The 19,537-nt window shown below is 42.1% G+C and overlaps 1 protein-coding gene across 5 annotated transcripts in view; it reads left to right on the forward strand.

Annotated features, from left to right (window-relative positions):
• The window catches only part of iqsec1b (IQ motif and Sec7 domain ArfGEF 1b), a 136,462-nt gene extending 117,158 nt beyond the window's left edge, over positions 1 to 19,304 (forward strand). For 4 of the 5 annotated variants that reach the window (XM_029113622.2, XM_029113623.2, XM_029113632.2 and 1 more), the window contains 10 exons: positions 1,771 to 1,932; positions 5,153 to 5,275; positions 5,393 to 5,559; positions 6,357 to 6,496; positions 6,981 to 7,136; positions 7,753 to 7,852; positions 10,770 to 10,931; positions 11,143 to 11,319; positions 15,513 to 15,562; positions 18,698 to 19,304. In XM_029113622.2, coding sequence (XP_028969455.2) covers positions 1,771 to 1,932; positions 5,153 to 5,275; positions 5,393 to 5,559; positions 6,357 to 6,496; positions 6,981 to 7,136; positions 7,753 to 7,852; positions 10,770 to 10,931; positions 11,143 to 11,319; positions 15,513 to 15,562; positions 18,698 to 19,201 — 1,741 coding nt within the window. In that variant the 3' untranslated portion in view covers positions 19,202 to 19,304. The remainder of the gene's footprint in view (positions 1 to 1,770; positions 1,933 to 5,152; positions 5,276 to 5,392; positions 5,560 to 6,356; positions 6,497 to 6,980; positions 7,137 to 7,752; positions 7,853 to 10,769; positions 10,932 to 11,142; positions 11,320 to 15,512; positions 15,563 to 18,697) is intronic. The other variant, XM_013136012.4, reaches the window with a different exon arrangement.
• The last annotated feature ends 233 nt before the right edge of the window (positions 19,305 to 19,537 follow it).

Genomic DNA, 19,537 nt, shown 5'->3' on the forward strand with positions numbered 1-19,537 from the left:
TTGCTGACTGACTGGCTGGCTAAATTGGCTGGCTGACTCGCAGACTGACTAGCTGAGTGACTGGCTGGCTAATTGGCTGGCTGACTCACAGACTGACTTGCTAATTGAGTGACTGGGTGGCTAATTGGCTGGCTGACTCACAGACTGACAAGCTGTCTTATGACAGGCTGGCTGTGTGATTGTGTTCAGTCTTGATGATTGTGGATGGGTTTTTATTTGCTCTGAGGATTTTTTATTTGGTTGTAACAAGGACATTCTCCTACAGACCTGAAGCCAAACCCTCCTCACCCTGCCCCTCTATTATTCTCTGCCTGTCTGTCTTTCGTTCTCAATCTATTTCAGTCAAGTCAAATGGCTATTTTGGCAATGTACATATTGCCAAAGGTTACTTTGTAAATATTTATTTCTTTATAATACAACTTTAAAAATAATTAGGTTTTCATAATTATAATACTGTAATAATAATTTGATAATAGTACTACTGTAATAATTATAATTTTTTCAGGAAATTCTGTCTCAGGTTCTGCTGTGGTACAGCTCTGTCTTAGGTTCTGCTGTGGTTCTGTTGTGTCTCAGGTTCTGTTGTGGTACAGTTTTCTCTGAGGTTCTGTTGTGTTACAGCTCTGTCGAAGGTTCTGCTGTGGTACAGCTCTGTCTTAGGTTCTGCTGTGGTTCTGTTGTGTCTCAGGTTCTGTTGTGGTACAGTTTTCTCTGAGGTTCTGTTGTGTTACAGCTCTGTCGAAGGTTCTGCTGTGGTACAGCTCTGTCTTAGGTTCTGCTGTGGTTCTGTTGTGTCTCAGGTTCTGTTGTGGTACAGTTTTCTCTGAGGTTCTGTTGTGGTACAGCTCTGTCGAAGGTTCTGCTGTGATACAGTGATTGCAAAGCCTTATCTATCCAGGGTACTAGGTTTTCCTGTGTCTACTCTGCTCCTTGTCCCCCTTCCCTCTGACTTTCTCTCTCTCTCCTTTTCTCTCTCTGACATTCTTTTTCTCATGCTGTTGCATATTGCTGTCTATTGCCACATATTAACAGGAGTTTCTCTGTGGGTCTGTATGATCTGAGGGCAATATGTGGTCTTATATTTGTCAGGTAGTTAGGAAGAGCAGCTTAGTTTCCACATAATTTAGCAGGCAGTGTGTACAGAGCATATATTCTGTCTAGACTCAGGTCTGTCTGTGGTGGCCTCTTGATAGTGAACCCATAGTCTGGAGTCTGTACATAGTCAAGGTTTTTATTGGTTTTGTAATTAGTCCGGTGTTCTATCACTGTTCTCTGTGTTTAGGGCAATGTTGCTGATTGGTCCTTTTTTTAATTGTTACTTGTGTGTCAAATAGTTGTCTGTTAGTTTTTGCCGGACCGGGTGGGCTTGCCTGGTTCCTTTCCTTTTTCATAACTGGTTAGTCTTTGTCTCTCTCCCTATCTGTCTGTCTGTCTGTCTCCCTCCCTATCTGTCTGTCTGTCTGTCTCCCTCCCTATCTGTCTGTCTGTCTGTCTCCCTCCCTATCTGTCTGTCTGTCTGTCTCCCTATCTGTCTGTCTGTCTGTCTCCCTCCCTATCTGTCTGTCTGTCTGTCTCCCTCCCTATCTGTCTGTCTGTCTCCCTCCCTATCTGTCTGTCTGTCTCCCTCCCTATCTGTCTGTCTGTCTCCCTATCTATCTGTCTGTCTCCCTCCCTATCTGTCTGTCTGTCTCCCTATCTGTCTCTCTGTCTCCCTATCTGTCTCTCTGTCTCCCTTTCTCCCCTGCATTTCCCTCTGTCTCTATTCTGCAGGAAACCAGAGAAAGGCTGTCAGTACCTGATTGATCGTGGTTTTGTCCCAGACACCCCAGTGGGCGTGGCTCACTTCCTGCTTCAGAGAAAAGGTCTAAGCAGGCAGATGATTGGAGAGTTCCTTGGGAACAGGCAAAAACAGTTCAACAGAGACGTCCTGGAGTGAGTCAGCTAAATGTCTGTTGCTGTATGTTTGTCTGTGTCCATGTGTCTCATTTTGTCAAAACTACTTTTATGGTTCATATATTAGTACTGAGGCCACTTACCAGATATCACAAGACGATGTTACCAGGTGGATGATCCTAAACAGTGATAATGTTACCAGGTGGATGATCCTAAACAGTGATAATGTTATCAGGAGGATGATCCTAAACAGTGATAATGTTATCAGGAGGATGATCCTAAACAGTGATAATGTTACCATGAGGATGATCCTAAACAGTGATAATGTTATCAGGAGGATGATCCTAAACAGTGATAATGTTATCAGGAGGATGATCCTAAACAGTGATAATGTTATCAGGAGGATGATCCTAAACAGTGATAATGTTACCATGAGGATGATCCTAAACAGTGATAATGTTACCATGAGGATGATCCTAAACAGTGATAATGTTATCAGGAGGATGATCCTAAACAGTGATAATGTTATCAGGAGGATGATCCTAAACAGTGATAATGTTACCATGAGGATGATCCTAAACAGTGATAATGTTACCATGAGGATGATCCTAAACAGTGATAATGTTACCATGAGGATGATCCTAAACAGTGATATCCTTTCCTTATTGCCCAATGTTCAGTTTTTCATAATTTCCTTATCTTAGCAACTCCTAGCGGCTTCTGTGGTCCTCCAGTCTGGCTGACCATTCTGCTTCATATCTATCTGAGGGAGAGCTTGTTCTCCTGACGTGGCAACAAGAGACTCTAAAATCCAATCAGTTGGCCCTCTCCAACATCCACCCCACCAACCCCAGACAGTTTGATTCACTCAAATGTTCTGTTTTCTGTGGTTGCAGCACTCAGATCTCCTGAGCCAACATCAGCTCTAACATCTGAAGCCCTTTGAATAAATGAAATACAGTTAGGTCAAGAAATATTTGGACACTGACACAATTTACATAATTATGTCTCTGTACGCCACCACAATGGATTTGAAATAAAACAACCGAGATGCAATTGAAGTGCAGACTTTCAGCTTTATTTCAAAAGGTTGAACAAAAATATTGTATGAAACGTTTAGGAATTGCAACAATTTCCATACACAGGCCCCTTATTTCAGGGGCTCAAATGTAATTGGACAAATTAACACAATCATAATTAAAATGTCAATTTTTAATACTTTCTTGAGAATCCTTTGCAGGCAGTGACTGTTGATTTGGCCACTCCTAATGTTCCTGCTATCTCTGATGGATTTTTTTATCAGCCTAAGGATGGCCTGTTTCACTTGCATTGAGAGCTCCTTTGACCGCATGTTGAGTTCACAGCAACAGCTTCCAAATGTGAATGCCAGACCTGGAATCAACTCCAGACCTTTTAACTGCTTAATTGATGAAGAAATAACAAAGCAATAACCCACACCTGTCTATGAATCAGCTTTTGGGTCAATTGTCCAATTACTTTTGGTCCCTTGAAAAACAGGGGGCTACATATTAAAGAGTTGTAATTTTTAAACCCTACCTACAATCTGGATGTGAATACCCTCAAATTAAAGCTGAGAGACTGCACTTTCAGCCCATATTCATTATTTAACTGTAAATTGCCAATGTAACAAAACGTGTGTCAGTGTCCAGTTATTTCCGGACCTAACTGTAATTACACTAATATCATTACACTAGATATAGGTTTTACATTCCATTCAAAAGTATTTGATTTCATTATAAACCTGGTGGTTTGAGCCCTAAATGCTGTTTGTTTGAAAGTCTCTGTAAATCAAATAGTGTACCACTGCCATGACAAAATGCACCTTGGTAAAATTACAATATTAATGACCTAATTACAAACCTGTTTTCAAAAAGGTTGGGACGCAGTGTAAAATGTGAAGAAAAACAGAATGCGATGATGTGGATTTAAACCCTATATTCAATAGAAAATAGGCTAACCCGAATACATTTCTGATATGTTTGAAGAATTTAAACCGAGCAGGGCTCTTCGATCCATGAACACAGGTCAGCTAGTAGAGGCCAGAGTCCAAACTAAATATGGAGAAGCTGTGTTTAACAGTTATGCTGCACACAACTGGAATAAACTACATTTTTAAATCCAGGTTAAAAACATGCCTTGACTGAGCTCTTAAACTTAACCACACTGTTTAGCCTTATAGCTTCCTATGATTTTATCACTTCAACATAACAGCACTGTTTAGTCGTACAGATCTTATACCTTCCTATGTTTTTATCACATTTTATTTATTTTAATTATATTTCTATTTTTTTATTCTATGTTTTATTATTATGCTGTATTTTATATTTCCCTTTTTGATTTATTTTGTTATAACATTTATGTTTTGCTATCTTTTACCAATCCTAATGCAAGTTCTGGTGCTATCAGAGGAATAAACTCTGTGTAAATGTAACAATCTGGTGATGACGGATAATGCAAGTTCTTGTGCTGCTGTTTAGACATCGATGCTGGGTATTATCTCACAAAAGGACTGACGAGTTCATGCTAGCATTGGAATGCTTGAGATACCGGGGTGTTGTAACAATCTGAATGTTTTAATTCCATTGCATTTTGTATTTTTATTTTTACTGTAAAGCACATTGAATTGCTTTTATGTATGAATGTTGCTATATAAAGAAACGTGCTTACTACAAAGACAACATATTAAATGTTGAAACAGAAATGTTATTGGTTCTCTAAAAATACAGCTGCAGAAAAATTAAGTCTGTTAGTTTTAACCCTTCTGTTCCTCACTCAAAACCTTCCTTTTCAACTTTATTGGAAGGGAAAGAAAATGGTGCAGTGGTCTCTTCATTATTTACAGAGCTGTATAGGCCCACTTTGAATTTGATGCCAGCAACACGTTTGAATAAAGCTGCGACAGGGCCAACAACAGACTGGAAAAGTTGTGTAATGCTAAAAACAAACTGGTGGAATATCACACAACTAATTAGGTTAATTAGCAACAGGTCAGTAACATGATTGGGTATAAAAAGAGCATCCCAGAGAGGATGAGTCTTTTGGAAGTAAAGATGAGGAGGGGTTCACCACTCTGTGAAAGACTGCACAAGCAAATAGAGCCTTTACATTGTATGCTGTTGTGGAAGATGGAAAGATATTTACAATTTATTGTGAAAAACTGTACACAACACATCAGTGAAACAGAGCCGTTTGATGAATGAGTTTACGTGTCTCATTGTTCTACCGTTCTCCTTCCCAGCTGTGTGGTGGATGAGATGGATTTCTCAGTCATGGAACTAGATGAAGCTCTGAGGAAGTTCCAAGCTCACATTAGAGTCCAGGGGGAGGCCCAGAAGGTTGAGCGGCTCATAGAGGCTTACAGGTGAGAGACCCACACACGTAGAAGCTTGAGAAAAGCCCTCTCCATTTCTGTCTTTCAACACATTTCTGTAAAGACATTTAACATGTTTTCTCTCTCGCCCTGCCTCTCCCTCTTCAGTCAGCGGTACTGCATCTGTAACCCTGGCGTGGTGCGTCAGTTCCATAACCCTGACACCATCTTCATCTTGGCCTTTGCAATCATTCTCCTAAATACAGACATGTACTCTCCTAATGTCAAACCAGAGAGGAAGATGAAGTTGGAGGACTTCATCAAGAACCTCAGAGGTAGGGAATTGTCCCAGTCATTTCAAATTCCTTTATGAAAACAGGACATTTTCCCTCCCTTTTGTGTGCTGTGTGTTCAGACCTGGTCTAGACCTCGGCCCCTTCTGTCTACAGTGTGATCAGACCACGACTAGACCTCAGCCTTCTGTCTTTTGTGTGATCAGACCAGGACTTGATCTCAACCCCTTCTGTCTGCTGTCTGATCAGACCCTTCCTTCTCTAAGCTGTAACTTCTTTCTCTAAGAGACCCTACTTTATAAAAGGTTCCCAGTCTAGAAGGTCATGTTCAGTCATCACGTTCAGTCTGAGCAGTGGAATTGAAGCCCAAGCATTGTGACTGATTAAACCCTGAACAGAGCAGAAAGGTAACTCTCAAGAATGAATATAGTGTAACTCTATTTAGGAATGTCTACTTACATCAACATTTTATTAATGCTCTCTTAACCTTCAGGGGTTACAGGTTAGGGCTATTTGTAACATTAGTTGTAACATTGTGTTAACTGTCTAGGTGTGATGATTGTGAGGACATCCCCAGGGTGATGAAGTTAGGGTTAGATGTCAGGGGTTATAGGTTAGGGTTGTAACATTGTGTTAACTATCTAGGTGTTGATGATGGTGAGGACATCCCCAGGGAGATGAAGTTAGGGTTAGATGTCAGGGGTTATAGGTTAGGGTTGTAACATTGTGTTAACTATCTAGGTGTTGATGATGGTGAGGACATCCCCAGGGAGATGAAGTTAGGGTTAGATGTCAGGGGTTATAGGTTAGGGTTTTAACATTGTGTTAACCAACTCTAGGTGTTGATGATGGTGAGGACATCCCCAGGGAGATGCTAGCTGGGATCTACGAGAGGATCAGGAAGAGGGAGCTGAAAACCAATGAGGATCACGTCTCTCAAGTCCAGAAGGTGGAGAAACTCATCGTTGGAAAGAAGCCGGTAAGGTCATATTTATTAATGTAGTATTCTTACTATCATTCTAGGCTGCCATGTTCTTTACAATCTCTCCGCCATGAAAAAGCCAGGATTTGGTAATTCCTTAGGAAATGCCCCGACTCCATCTACCTGGGGTCAAGAGGTCAGGAAAGTGCCGTTTTCTCTTTCAGTTCTGTTCAGCCTTTTGATACCTGAATCTCCTTGCTTGAAAAAAAGCTGGAATGATAGAACAGCAGAAGAAAACCCCAGATAACATGTCGTAAAACAACATTTTATATGATTTTATCAATAGTTCAATAGCAGAAAGTTTAACACAAATCAGCCACCCAATGTGGTCCAAATTAAGTGTTTAAAAATGAATTTGCAATTTTGTACCACTGAGGTTTAAATGGTTTGCCTGTATTTCAGTAGTCTGTTTGTTTGCCCTCACCTCCTCTCCCCCTGTCCCTATCTCTCTCCCCCACACCCTCCCTCCTTTCCACCCCAGATCGGGTCATTGCACCATGGACTGGGCTGTGTCCTTTCCCTGCCCCATCGCAGGCTGGTGTGTTACTGTCGACTGTTTGAGGTCCCAGACCCAAACAAGCCTCAGAAACTGGGTCTGCACCAAAGAGAGATCTTCCTCTTCAATGACCTTCTGGTGGTACGTTGGAGAGCTCAGCTCTGTCATCCTTAACTCCTGTGAGGTGACTGACCCATGGTCGAGTGACTGTGTCTCTGTGAGTTGAGAATTTGTTGTAATCCAGCCAGTTATCTACAAGGCCATGTAGGATCTCAATGAACAGATGAAGTCATTCAGTCTGTCTCAGTCTGTCTCTGTCTACGTATGTCTCAGTCTGTCTGTGTGTGTCTCTGTATGTTTCTGTCTCGTAGTTTGTCTTTGTGTGTCTCTTTCTGTCTTTGTCTCTCTGTGTATCTGTCTGTCTCTGTTTGTCTCTGAGTGTCTCTGTCTCTGTTTGTCTCTATATGTCTTGGTCTGTCTCTCTGTATCTCTGTCTGTCTCTGTTTATCTCTGAGTGTCTCTGTCTCTGTTTGTCTCCATATGTCTTTGTGTGTCTCAGTATGTCTCTGTTTATGTCTGTGTGTGTCTCTCTGTGTGTCTCAATTTGTCTCTGTGTGCCTCTTTCTCTGTTTGCCTCTCTGTCTTTGTATGTCTCTGTCTCTGTGTCTCTGTCTTTTGTATGTCTATGTGTGTCTCTGTCTCTGAATGTCTCTTTATGTCTCTGTCTTTGTGTCAATGTTTTATTGTGCCTCATCAGGTGACGAAAATCTTCCAGAAGAAGAAGAACTCTGTTACGTACAGCTTCCGCCAGTCCTTCTCCCTGTATGGCATGCAGGTGCTGCTGTTTGACAACCAGAGTGAGTAGTGGTGACAGAGATGTCCCCTAGTGTCAGATGTCCTAGTGTTAGAGACACCCTGTAATGTCAGATATCCTAGTGTTAGAGACACCCTGTAATGTCAGATGTCCTAGTGTTAGAGACACCCTGTATTGTCAGATGTCCTAGTGTTAGAGACACCCTGTAATGTCAGATGTCCTAGTGTTAGAGACACCCTGTAATGTCAGATGTCCTAGTGTTAGAGACACCCTGTATTGTCAGATGTCCTAGTGTTAGAGACACCCTGTAATGTCAGATGTCCTAGTGTTAGAGACACCCTGTAATGTCAGATGTCCTAGTGTTAGAGACACCCTGTATTGTCAGATGTCCTAGTGTTAGAGACACCCTGTAATGTCAGATGTCCTAGCGTTAGAGACACCCTGTAGTGTCAGATGTCCTAGTGTTAGAGACACCCTGTATTGTCAGATGTCCTAGTGTTCGAGACACCCTGTAATGTCAGATGTCCTAGTGTTAGAGACACCCTGTAGTGTCAGATGTCCTAAGGAGCTATTTCCTGTGCTAGGTCAGCCAATGCTGAACATAATAAATTGCTCCCTTTCCTCCAGATGTGTACCAAACTCACTCAAAATAGCGGAAATTAAGCCTCTTCTAAAAAAAATCTAATCGGGATCCCGACATATTAAACAATTATAGGCCAATATCGAACCTCCCGTTCCTCTCAAAAATCTTAGAAAAATGTGTTTCCCAACAACTGAATGCCTTCCTAAAGACCAATAACATTTATGAAATACTCCAGTCCGGTTTCAGATCCCATCTAGCCTGGTTTAAATCTTATTTATCTGAAAGATATCAGTTTGTTAGTGTATGCTTTGGTGTTCCTCAAGGCTCGGTTCTGGGCCCATTATTGTTCTCACTATATACGCTCCCTCTGGGTGATGTAATCCGAAATCACAATGTAAACTTTCACTGTTACGCTGATGACACACAGTTATATATTTCAATGAAGCATGGAGAAGCCCCTAAATTAGCTACTTTGGAAGCATGCATTTCAGATATTAGGAAGTGGATGACAGAGAATTTCTTGCTCTTAAACTCAAGGAAAACAGAAATGCTCGTTTTAGGACCCAAGAAACAAAGAGTGTTGTTAGCAGATCTCACTGTGAACCTCGACGGCTGCATGGTCGTATCCCAAAAAACTGTAAAAAACCTTGGCGTTACCCTTGACCCTGACCTCTCCTTTGAAGAACATATAAAATATGTCTCAAGAGTTGCTTATTTTCATCTTCGAAACATTGCAAAAATTTGAAACTTTCTATCAAAAACTGATGCAGAAAAATGTATCCATGCCTTTGTTACTTCTAGATTAGATTACTGCAATGCTCTTCTCTCTGGTTATCCAGACAAATTAATAAATAAACTTCAATTAGTGCTGCACATGGCTGCTAGAATCCTAACTAGAATTTTTTTTTTTTAACACATTACTCCTGTCCTAGCTTCCTTACACTGGCTGCCTGTTAGGGCTGATTTTAAGGTTTTACTCTTAACCTATAAATCAATACATGGATTTGCTCCTACTTACCTTGCTGAAATGATCCAACCATACACACCTACACGTAACCTACAATCGCAAGATGCAGGCCTTTTAATTGAACCTAGAATTTCTAAACAAACAGCTGGCGGCAGGGCCTTTTCTCATAGAGCTCCACTACTGTGGAATGATCTGCCAATTAAGGTTAGAAATGCAAACTCAGTGCAAACTTTCAAGTGTCTACTAAAAACTCATCTCTACAGTGGTTTATAATTAGGTGTAGCCTGGCCCGGTGGCATGAAGGTGACCAGTAGGCTTGATATTGTCCACCCTTGCTGTCTTGCCAGGTGGGCTCTCGTCACCACTGGGATGCCCTCCCTCCAATGCCTTTCGGGGGAAGAGTCACTGGCTTGTTGTTGACTCTCTGTTGCGCACTTGTACAATTGGGCTGTATGCTGCTGGCAATACACGGCCCTCATTCAGGGGGGTTGCGGTTGGTGGGTGTCCCTTTGGTTGATGCCTGGCAATGTGGGTGGATTGATTTCCTGCCTGTTGGGCCCTGTCCGGGGCCTCCCCCAGGTAGGGCCACATTGTCGCCGGACCCCCCCATCTCAGTTCCAAGGTGTTACGCTGCTATATTATTGTGCTGGGGGATATGAGGAATGCACTTTCTAACTTTTCTCAGTCTCCTCCAGTTTTAAATTTTAGGAGAAGATGAGGTCCTGGTCCACACCTGCGGAGTACCTGGTTTGGGGGGCCCGTTGCTGTCCCTGTTCTTGTCCGCCTGGGCATACTTTTGACCTAGTCTAGAATCAAATAGACTCTGGATTTAGCCCAGAGAAATGTATTTATTATTCTAATTGGACTCTTAATATCTCACCTGGCACAGCCAGAAGAGGACTGGTCACCGCCTGGGTCCTCTCTAGGTTTCTTCCTAAAATTCTGCCTTCTCAGGGAGTTTTTCCTAGCCACTGAAATCCAACACTACTGTTGTTTGCTCCTTGGGGTTTAAGGCCGGGTGTCTCTGTAAAGCACTTTGTAAAAAGGGCTTTATAAATAGATTTGAATGATTGAAATTTGATTGATTGATCCTAGTGTTAGACATATCTTGTAATGTCAGATGTCCTAGTGTTAGACATATCTTGTAATGTCAGATGTCCTAGTGTTAGACATATCTTGTAATGTCAGATGTCCTAGTGTTAGACATATCTTGTAATGTCAGTGACTTATAATGATAGAGATGTCCTACGGTCTTTGGTCTGGAAGCTCTGCTGAGGTTTTTCTGCCTCTGTCTCTCTTTACCTCTATAATACATAGCTTTATTTACATACTGTTTTTCTGCCTCTGCCTCTTTTGACCACTACAGAAGAATATATGATAGATGTTACTGGTCTTGTGATCGTTCCTTAGACTATCCCAACGGTGTGCGGTTAACATCAGCGGTTCCAGGTGCAGATATCAAGGTTCTGATAAACTTCAACGCCCCAAACCCTCAAGACAGAAAGAAGTTTACTGACGACCTGAGAGAATCCATTGCTGAGGTCCAGGAGATGGAGAAATACCGCATTGAATGTTAGTGTCTTTTATCTTTTCTAACCCTGAGCAGAGGCATCCAGAAGATAAAGAACTTCCATTCAAATGAGCTAGAAAACATAAAATGTGTGTCATTTATCCAGAACTCAGGGCTGACTGACTGGTCCCAGAGCCTATCACAGCGCTAAGGGCTGACTGACTGGTCCCAGAGCCTATCACAACACTGTCTAATCTGTGTGTTCTCCTATAGCGGAACTGGAGAAGCAGAAGGGTATGGTTCGACCCAGCCTATCACAGAGCTCAGTGCTGAAGAAGGACTCTGGAAATGGCCAAATGGGTCGGGGCAGCCTTGATGACAGCTACACCATGGGGGAGGGGCTAAAAAGGAGTGCCCTCAGCAGCTCACTACGAGACCTCTCAGACGCAGGTGAGCAGTTTGTGTATAGGAGTCTTATGGCCTCTCTTAAAGGACAGTTTCACTATTTAGCAACCTGTTCTTAGGTTTTCATATCTATGGCACAGAAGGTTCCAGACACTTTTTTTTTATTGTACTTTAGTTTAAAAAAACAAATCCCTGTAGAGTCTCATTTGGAGTTTCCAATGTGTACCAATGTCTATAACCTGCCATTTATCTCATAATGGCAGGACACTAACCTCTCTGCTGGTTAGATTAGGCCAGAAGGACGGACACTCCCCTCTCTGATGGTTAGATTAGATCAGTAGGACACTCCCCTCTCTGATGGTTAGATTAGATCAGTAGGACACTCCCCTCTCTGCTGGTTAGATTAGGCCAGAAGGACGGACACTCCCCTCTCTGCTGGTTAGATTAGGCCAGAAGGACGGACACTCCCCTCTCTGCTGGTTCGATTAGGCCAGAAGGACGGACACTCCCCTCTCTGATGGTTAGATTAGGCCAGAAGGACGGACACTTCCCTCTCTGCTGGTTAGATTAGGCCAGAAGGACGGACAATCCCCTCTCTGATGGTTAGATTAGATCAGTAGGACACTCCCCTCTCTGCTGGTTAGATTAGGCCAGAAGGACGGACACTCCCCTCTCTGCTGGTTCGATTAGGCCAGAAGGACGGCCACTCCCCTCTCTGCTGGTTCGATTAGGCCAGAAGGACAGACACTCCCCTCTCTGATGGTTAGATTAGGCCAGAAGGACGGACACTTCCCTCTCTGCTGGTTAGATTAGGCCAGAAGGACGGACAATCCCCTCTCTGATGGTTAGATTAGATCAGTAGGACACTCCCCTCTCTGCTGGTTAGATTAGGCCAGAAGGACGGACACTCCCCACTCTGCTGGTTAGATTAGGCCAGAAGGACGGACACTCCCCTCTCTGATGGTTAGATTAGGCCAGAAGGATGGACACACCCCTCTCTGCTGGTTAGATTAGGCCAGAAGGACGGACACTCCTCTCTCTGATGGTTAGATTAGGCCAGAAGGATGGACACACCCCTCTCTGCTGGTTAGATTAGGCCAGAAGGATGGACACACCCCTCTCTGCTGGTTAGATTAGGCCAGAAGGACGGACACTTCCCTCTCTGCTGGTTAGATTAGGCCAGAAGGATGGACACACCCCTCTCTGCTGGTTAGATTAGGCCAGAAGGACGGACCCTCCCCTCTCTGCTGGTTAGATTAGGCCAGAAGGACGGACACTCCCCTCTGCTGGTTAGATCAGGCCAGAAGGACGGACACTCCCCTCTCTGCTGGTTAGATTAGATCAGTAGGACACTCCCCTCTTTGCTTGTTAGATAAGGTCAGAAGGACACTCCCCTCTCTGCTGGTTAGATTAGGCCAGAAGGATGGACACTCCCCTCTCTGCTGGTTAGATTAGGCCAGAAGGAAGGACACTCCCCTCTCTGCTGGTTAGATTAGGTCAGTAAGACACTCCCCTCTCTGCTGGTTAGATTAGGCCAGAAGGATGGACACTCCCCTCTCTGCTGGTTAGATTAGGTCAGTAAGACACTCACCTCTCTGCTGGTGAGATTAGGCCAGTAGGACACTCACCTCTTTGCTGTTTAATTACGTGACATTAGGTCCACCGTCCGCATATCAGGTGCTGACAGATAAGTGCAACGTTTATGGACTGTAAAATGCGCAACTGAAATGCAAACGTTAGGAACCGAAGCAGAATCGAAATGCACGTGTCTTTTCGGTTCTTGGAAATTTGGAACTTGGAACCGGTTCTTGATACACAGCCCTACTGGTTAGATTAGGCCAGGAGGATGCTCACCTACCTGTGGGTCATTGTCATCAATTCCAGCTTTTTATGCACAAAATTGTATTGTTTATCTCAGTCTGCTCTGCTCTTCAGTTTATTCATTTTCAACCTGTTTCTTCTCACACTTTCAATCTTTTACATTTCTCAGTTTTTAGTTGGCGCTTTGAATACTGTTGCATTTTTATTAAAGAACTGAGTGTGTTCGTTCACAATCAGGCCAATCTGCTTCTGTAGCTGCCTGTTTCTGGTAATTGTTTGAATAGACCTTAATCTCACATCGTTTTGATTTAAAGTCTCATGTTATCCTTTTCAGTGTTTCCCTCTTGAAATCTCTTTTAATAGAACATTAGAAGTGTCCTGCCAGTTCTGACTCATGTTGTTCCATAGACTCATAGTATCAGAGCTTCAGACATATTTTTACATTAAGATATTTCAGTCATTTTATTTTATTATCTGTTTAGACTGCTGTCCTTTACTCTATATTTTTTGTTAAGTATTCAATAATGTTTAAAATAAAAATAAAGGTACTGCTATTTTACCAGGTAAGTATGCTAAAGATACCTTTTCATTTAGACCAACGCAAAGAAATTTGTTAGAATTTTGTTGGGTTGAGGAGAGAGGAGGAGGGAAGAGGGAGAGAGGGATTCACACTAGTAGAATTGGTAGTAGTATAGCTCATACTTGTAGAATTGGTAGTAGTATAGCTCATACTTGTAGAATTGGTAGTAGTATAGCTCATACTTGTAGAATTGGTAGTAGTATAGCTCATACTTGTAGAATTGGTAGTAGTATAGCTCATACTCGTAGAATTGGTAGTAGTATAGCTCATACTCGTAGAATTGGTAGTAGTATAGCTCATACTTGTAGAATTGGTAGTAGTATAGCTCATACTCGTAGAATTGGTAGTAGTATAGCTCATACTCGTAAAATTGGTAGTAGTATAGCTCATACTTGTAGAATTGGTAGTAGTATAGCTCATACTTGTAGAATTGGTAGTAGTATAGCTCATACTTGTAGAATTGGTAGTAGTATTTTTAAAACCAGAATAATAGGTTGTAGTATAGTTCATCCTTGTATAATTGGTAGCAGTGTAGTGTTGTTCATACCTTTATAATTGGTAGTACTATTGTCAATACTAGTACAATTGATAATAGTATAGTTCATACCAGTATAAGCGGTAGTAGTGTAGTTCATACTAGTATAACTGGTTGTAGTATTGTTAATACTTCTATAATTTTTAGTAGTGTAGTTCATACTTATATAATTGGTAATAGTATAGGTTATACCAGTAGAAGTGGTATTTAAATACCTGTCCAATTGGTTTTAGTATGGTTCCTACATAACTTAGAGAAATGGCTCCTACAGACTCAAACTAAAGCTATCAGTCTGCACTTTAACCTTTTAGTCTTTGTTTCATTTCAAAACCAGTGTACTGGAGTTCTGAGCCATGAAAACAAAATGTGTGTTACTGTCCAAATACTGCACTTTATTTTGGTAGTAATAAAGTTGGTAGTGTCTATAGGATTAGTATCTGAGGTTTGGTAGTAGTATCGTTGTTATTGTCTCATACTGGTATCTAGTATGTTTTTGTAATAACTAGTATTAGTATCTAGGGTTTGGTAGTAGTATTGTTAGTAGTATTGGTATCTAGGTTTTGGTAGTTGTGTTGTTGGTAGTAGATAGGGTTTGTATCTAGGGCTTGGTTGTAGTTTTGTCAGTAGTATCTAGTGTAAGTATCTAGAGTTTTTTGTAGTGTTAGTAGTATCTAATAGTAGGGTTTGGATGTTAGCTAACTAGTAGTTGTAGCTGTACACCAGGTGTGCTGGTTAACTAGATGCTGTAGCTGTACACCAGGTGTACTGGTTAACTAGTAGTTGTAGCTATACACCAGGTGTGCTGGTTAACTAGTATTTTTAGCTGTACACCAGATGTGCTGGTTAACTAGTAGTTGTAGCTGTACACCAGGTGTGCTGGTTAACTGGTAGTTGTAGCTGTACGCCATGTTTGTTGTGTAGTTAATCCCTTGACAACAGGTATTAACCATTTGTAGTGTTGTTAGTAGTATCTAATAGTAGGGTTTGGATGTTGGCTTACTAGTAGTTGTAGCTGTACACCAGGTGTGCTGGTTAACTAGATGCTGTAGCTGTACACCAGGTGTGCTGGTTAACTAGTAGTTGTAGCTATACACCAGGTGTGCTGGTTAACTAGTATTTTTAGCTGTACACCAGGTGTGCTGGTTAACTAGTAGTTGTAGCTGTACACCAGCTGTGCTGGTTAACTAGTAGTTGTAGCTGTACGCCATGTTTGTTGTGTAGTTAATCCCTTTACAACAGGTATTAACCCTTTGTAGTGTGTTGGTCTCTGACTCTAACCTGACCTCTGACCCTGGGCTGCAGGGAAGCGTGGGCGCCGCAGCAGTGCTGGATCACTAGACAGCAATATGGAAGTAAGTAGGAAGACCCTGATCATTGGTCTGTCTGGCAACTTCCTGTGTGGCATGACGCTGTGTACCCTAAAATGTAACTGCATTTGGTAGTCTTGAATCCCTTTTTGCTTTTTGGTTTGATTTAACAGTTTATCAAATTTTTCTGGTTGTTTCATTGAATGCACTATTTGTTCTGGTTTCTGTGGTGTGATCTACATTGTTTCTTCTCCCTGAACTTCAAGAGGACAGTATGCTGCCTGCCTGGGCTGTCTGCCTGCCTGTCTGTTTCTCTGCTCATCTGTCTCTCTGCTCAGTGTTAACCTCCCATATAGGTGCTCCTAGCACTTGAATAATACGCTTGATTAATACGCAGAACTAATACACCCATACTAAATACATCTGACTAATACCCCGGACTAATACACCCATACTAAATACCCTGGACTAATACACCCATACTAAATACCCTGGACTGATACACCCATACTAAATACCCCGGACTAATACACCCATACTAAATACACCCATACTAAATACCCCTGACTAATACACCCATACTAAATACACCTATACTAAATACCCCGGACTAATACACCCATACTAAATACACCCATACTAAATACACCTAATACACCCATACTAAATACACCTGACTAATACCCATACTAAATACACCTAATACACCCATACTAAATACATCTGACTAATACCCCGGACTAATACGCCCATACTAAATACGTCCATACTAAATACACCTGACTAATATGCCTGACTAATACTCCCATACTAAATACAACTGACTCATACGCCAAACTAATACACCCATACTAAATATGCCTGACTAATTCGCCCATATTTAATATGCCTGATTAATACACCTGACTAATCCAACTGGCTAATCTTCAGTAACATTGAGGCTGATGATTTGTCACTGTTTAGTTTTGGGCTTTTTACTTTGTATTTATTTTTCTCTTTGCTGTTTGTACACCTGAGAAAGCCATGGTTCCATTCTTCAGAGTGATGATGAAAATAGAAAATAAAATCTGTCCTCTTGTCTCTTTTCTTCCTAACCTGAAGCGATCACTCTACCAGGCTGCAGACCAACAATACCAGGTCCTGTCAATACAGAGCAGAAACATGAGGTCATATTGGCCTGGAAAGAACAGCAACATTTGGTTTTACTGGTCAGGAGCAGCACATCTATTTGTTGAGGACAAAGACTGTAGATTTCATCCATCAACTATACTAAGTCATGTTTAGATCAGTGATTAGATGTTTCATAGTAGCAGCCACATTCTGAGCCTAGGCTAAACGATCTGGATAACTAACCCAGGCCAAATTATATATTTGCACTGATCCAATATTGGCATTAGAAACATTTCTGATACTGGTCAAATATATTGGATCGGGCATTGGCAACGGGGAGTCTATGTAATGAACCAGTGTTCTGTGTGATGAACCAGTGTTCTGTGTGATGAACCAGTGTTCTGTGTGATGAACCAGTGTTCTGTGTGATGAACCAGTGTTCTGTGTGATGAACCAGTGTTCTGTGTGATGAACCAGTGTTCTGTGTGATGAACCAGTGTTCTGTGTGAAGAACCAGTGTTCTGTGTGAAGAACCAGTGTTCTGTGTGATGAACCAGTGTTCTGTGTGATGAACCAGTGTTCTGTGTGATGAACCAGTGTTCTGTGTGATGAACCAGTGTAACAGATTGTCCTACCAGTGTGCCGTAAACACATTAGTTGCTGATGATGGTCAGATGGAAACATGTCGAAGCTCAACAACCACCACAGTAATGTCTGTAGTCTGGAAAACAGCAACAACCCAAAATGGTAGTTAACAACCAGTTGTTTCATTGGGTGACAATAGAGAAGCTAATGCCAGCTAGCTATTGCCTTATTGAGAATGAGAATATAATACTTTTAACTGTGCTTTTTCTACTCTTATTCAGATTCATAGGTAAATAGCAAGCCTGATGTTAAGTGTTGTAGCCTTTTTTTATTTTTTCAATACACACCAAGTGTACCGCTACACACCAAGTGCCTCTAACAGAATTCCATCTAGTGATACTTTGATGGTTGTGCTTAGACAACAACTAGCCAAACATGCCAATTCACATTGAATTTGATCATTTTAACAAAAAGATGATAAGAAATGGCACTATAAAGTTTAAGGAAAATTGCCAGTTTATCACATCCGTAGGTTTTACTGCAGTGACTGTTCATTTCACATCCACTTTCCCATTCTACTATGCTATATGCTTTAATGTACCTTGGGGTGTCCTTGGACTGTATTTCAGCATATTTTAATCAGATTTTATGTTGTAAAAACTGTGTAAATTCCACTTTAAATGTCAGGTTAATATTGAGTCAGTTCCTAAACAATTGTGTGACTTATTATTCAGTCATGAACAATAATTATGTGAATGTGCAGATATCAACAAACTACAAATGGCAGGATCAGGATCAATGGCAGATACACATAGTTCAGAATCTGTATCGGCAATGAAAAGGTGTTATCAATGTATCCCTAGTAATTGATCTGGATTCTTTATAATAACTGATAATAAATAATTAATCAATATACAACACAGTGTGCAATACTCGGTTGAACAGATGAATTATCGTAAGAAGTATCCTGGACCTTAGATAACGACAAATTAAACCCAACTAAAATTGAGTGGTTTTATATGTAGCCTGTCTGAAGGTGAATATAATGTCCTAACAGTCTAAGAATTTCAGCATGGTCATGTTTCTGCATGTTTGCTGCATGGCTGTTGTGTGCTTAGTAACTGGATTAGCTGTGTCTGGGTACCACTGCATCTGTTTGAACTCTGCTGTGAAGTGATATGTTTGTTTCTTTTCCTAATGAACTGAACAATGTTCATTGTGCAGGCTTTTGGTCTGTTCCTGCACTAACAGAGTAGCTGATCTGACTCAGCCACTCATCATTCAGCATGTCTCCTTGTAGTTGTCCTCGACCAGTAATGTTTAGCAATGGCCTGGCTTGTACAGGGACTGTTCCTCTTATCTCTGATTGGTTGTCCTCTCTGCTCTCTGATTGGCGGTCCTTTCTGCTTGATGACTGGCTGTCCTTTCTCTTCTCTTACTGGCTGTTCTCTCTCATGTCTGTTTGCCTGTCTGACTTGTCAACAGGGCTCCATCATTAGTCACCACAGCCCCCACCTGAGACGCAGAGTGATGTCATCTCGAGAGAGAGACTGCCCCTCCAGAGGATATTCCATCCCTTCCTCCTCCTCTCTGCTGGGCTCTCTGTTCGGCACCAAAAGGGGGAAGTCCCCCTCTCCCTCCCTGTCCCCCCAGCACCCCACTCTGATCTCCCACACTCCCCACCCGTCCAACCTCCACCACACGGCCCAGGGCCAGGGTGAGGTTCACCATGGGGCTCAGTACTGTCATGTTCCAGTCCAGCAGAATCCTCCACCATACCATCACCACCACCACTACCACCCCCCAACACACCCCCAACCCCCGCTACACCAGTACCACCCACCCCCCGGCTCAGCCTCCTCCCAGCCTCCCCCTCACCCCCAGCACCACGCCCCTCACCCCCCACACCACCACCCCCAACCACCAACCACCCCCGCCCCCCCCTCCTCCACCAAGCCCAAACACAGCGGCATCAGCACTGTGGTCTGAGGACAGGGACACACACACGGATACACACTCACACACACATAACGTTTACACACACATAGATATAAGCACACACACACAGGTAGTTACACACAGAAAAACCGAATACATACACTCAGTTACAAACATAAACAAATACACACACTCAGTTACAAACATAAACAAATACACACACTCAGTTACAAACATAAACAGACACAAATACACACACACACATACACAAATACACACACACACATATACATACACATACACATACACACACACACACACATATACAAAGGGTCTCTCTGGATCTCCCGCTAACCATCCAAAACTGTCCTAGAACAATACAACCCT

The sequence above is a fragment of the Esox lucius genome, chromosome 2, assembly GCF_011004845.1.
Source record: "Esox lucius isolate fEsoLuc1 chromosome 2, fEsoLuc1.pri, whole genome shotgun sequence".
In the NCBI taxonomy this organism is placed as follows: domain Eukaryota; kingdom Metazoa; phylum Chordata; class Actinopteri; order Esociformes; family Esocidae; genus Esox; species Esox lucius.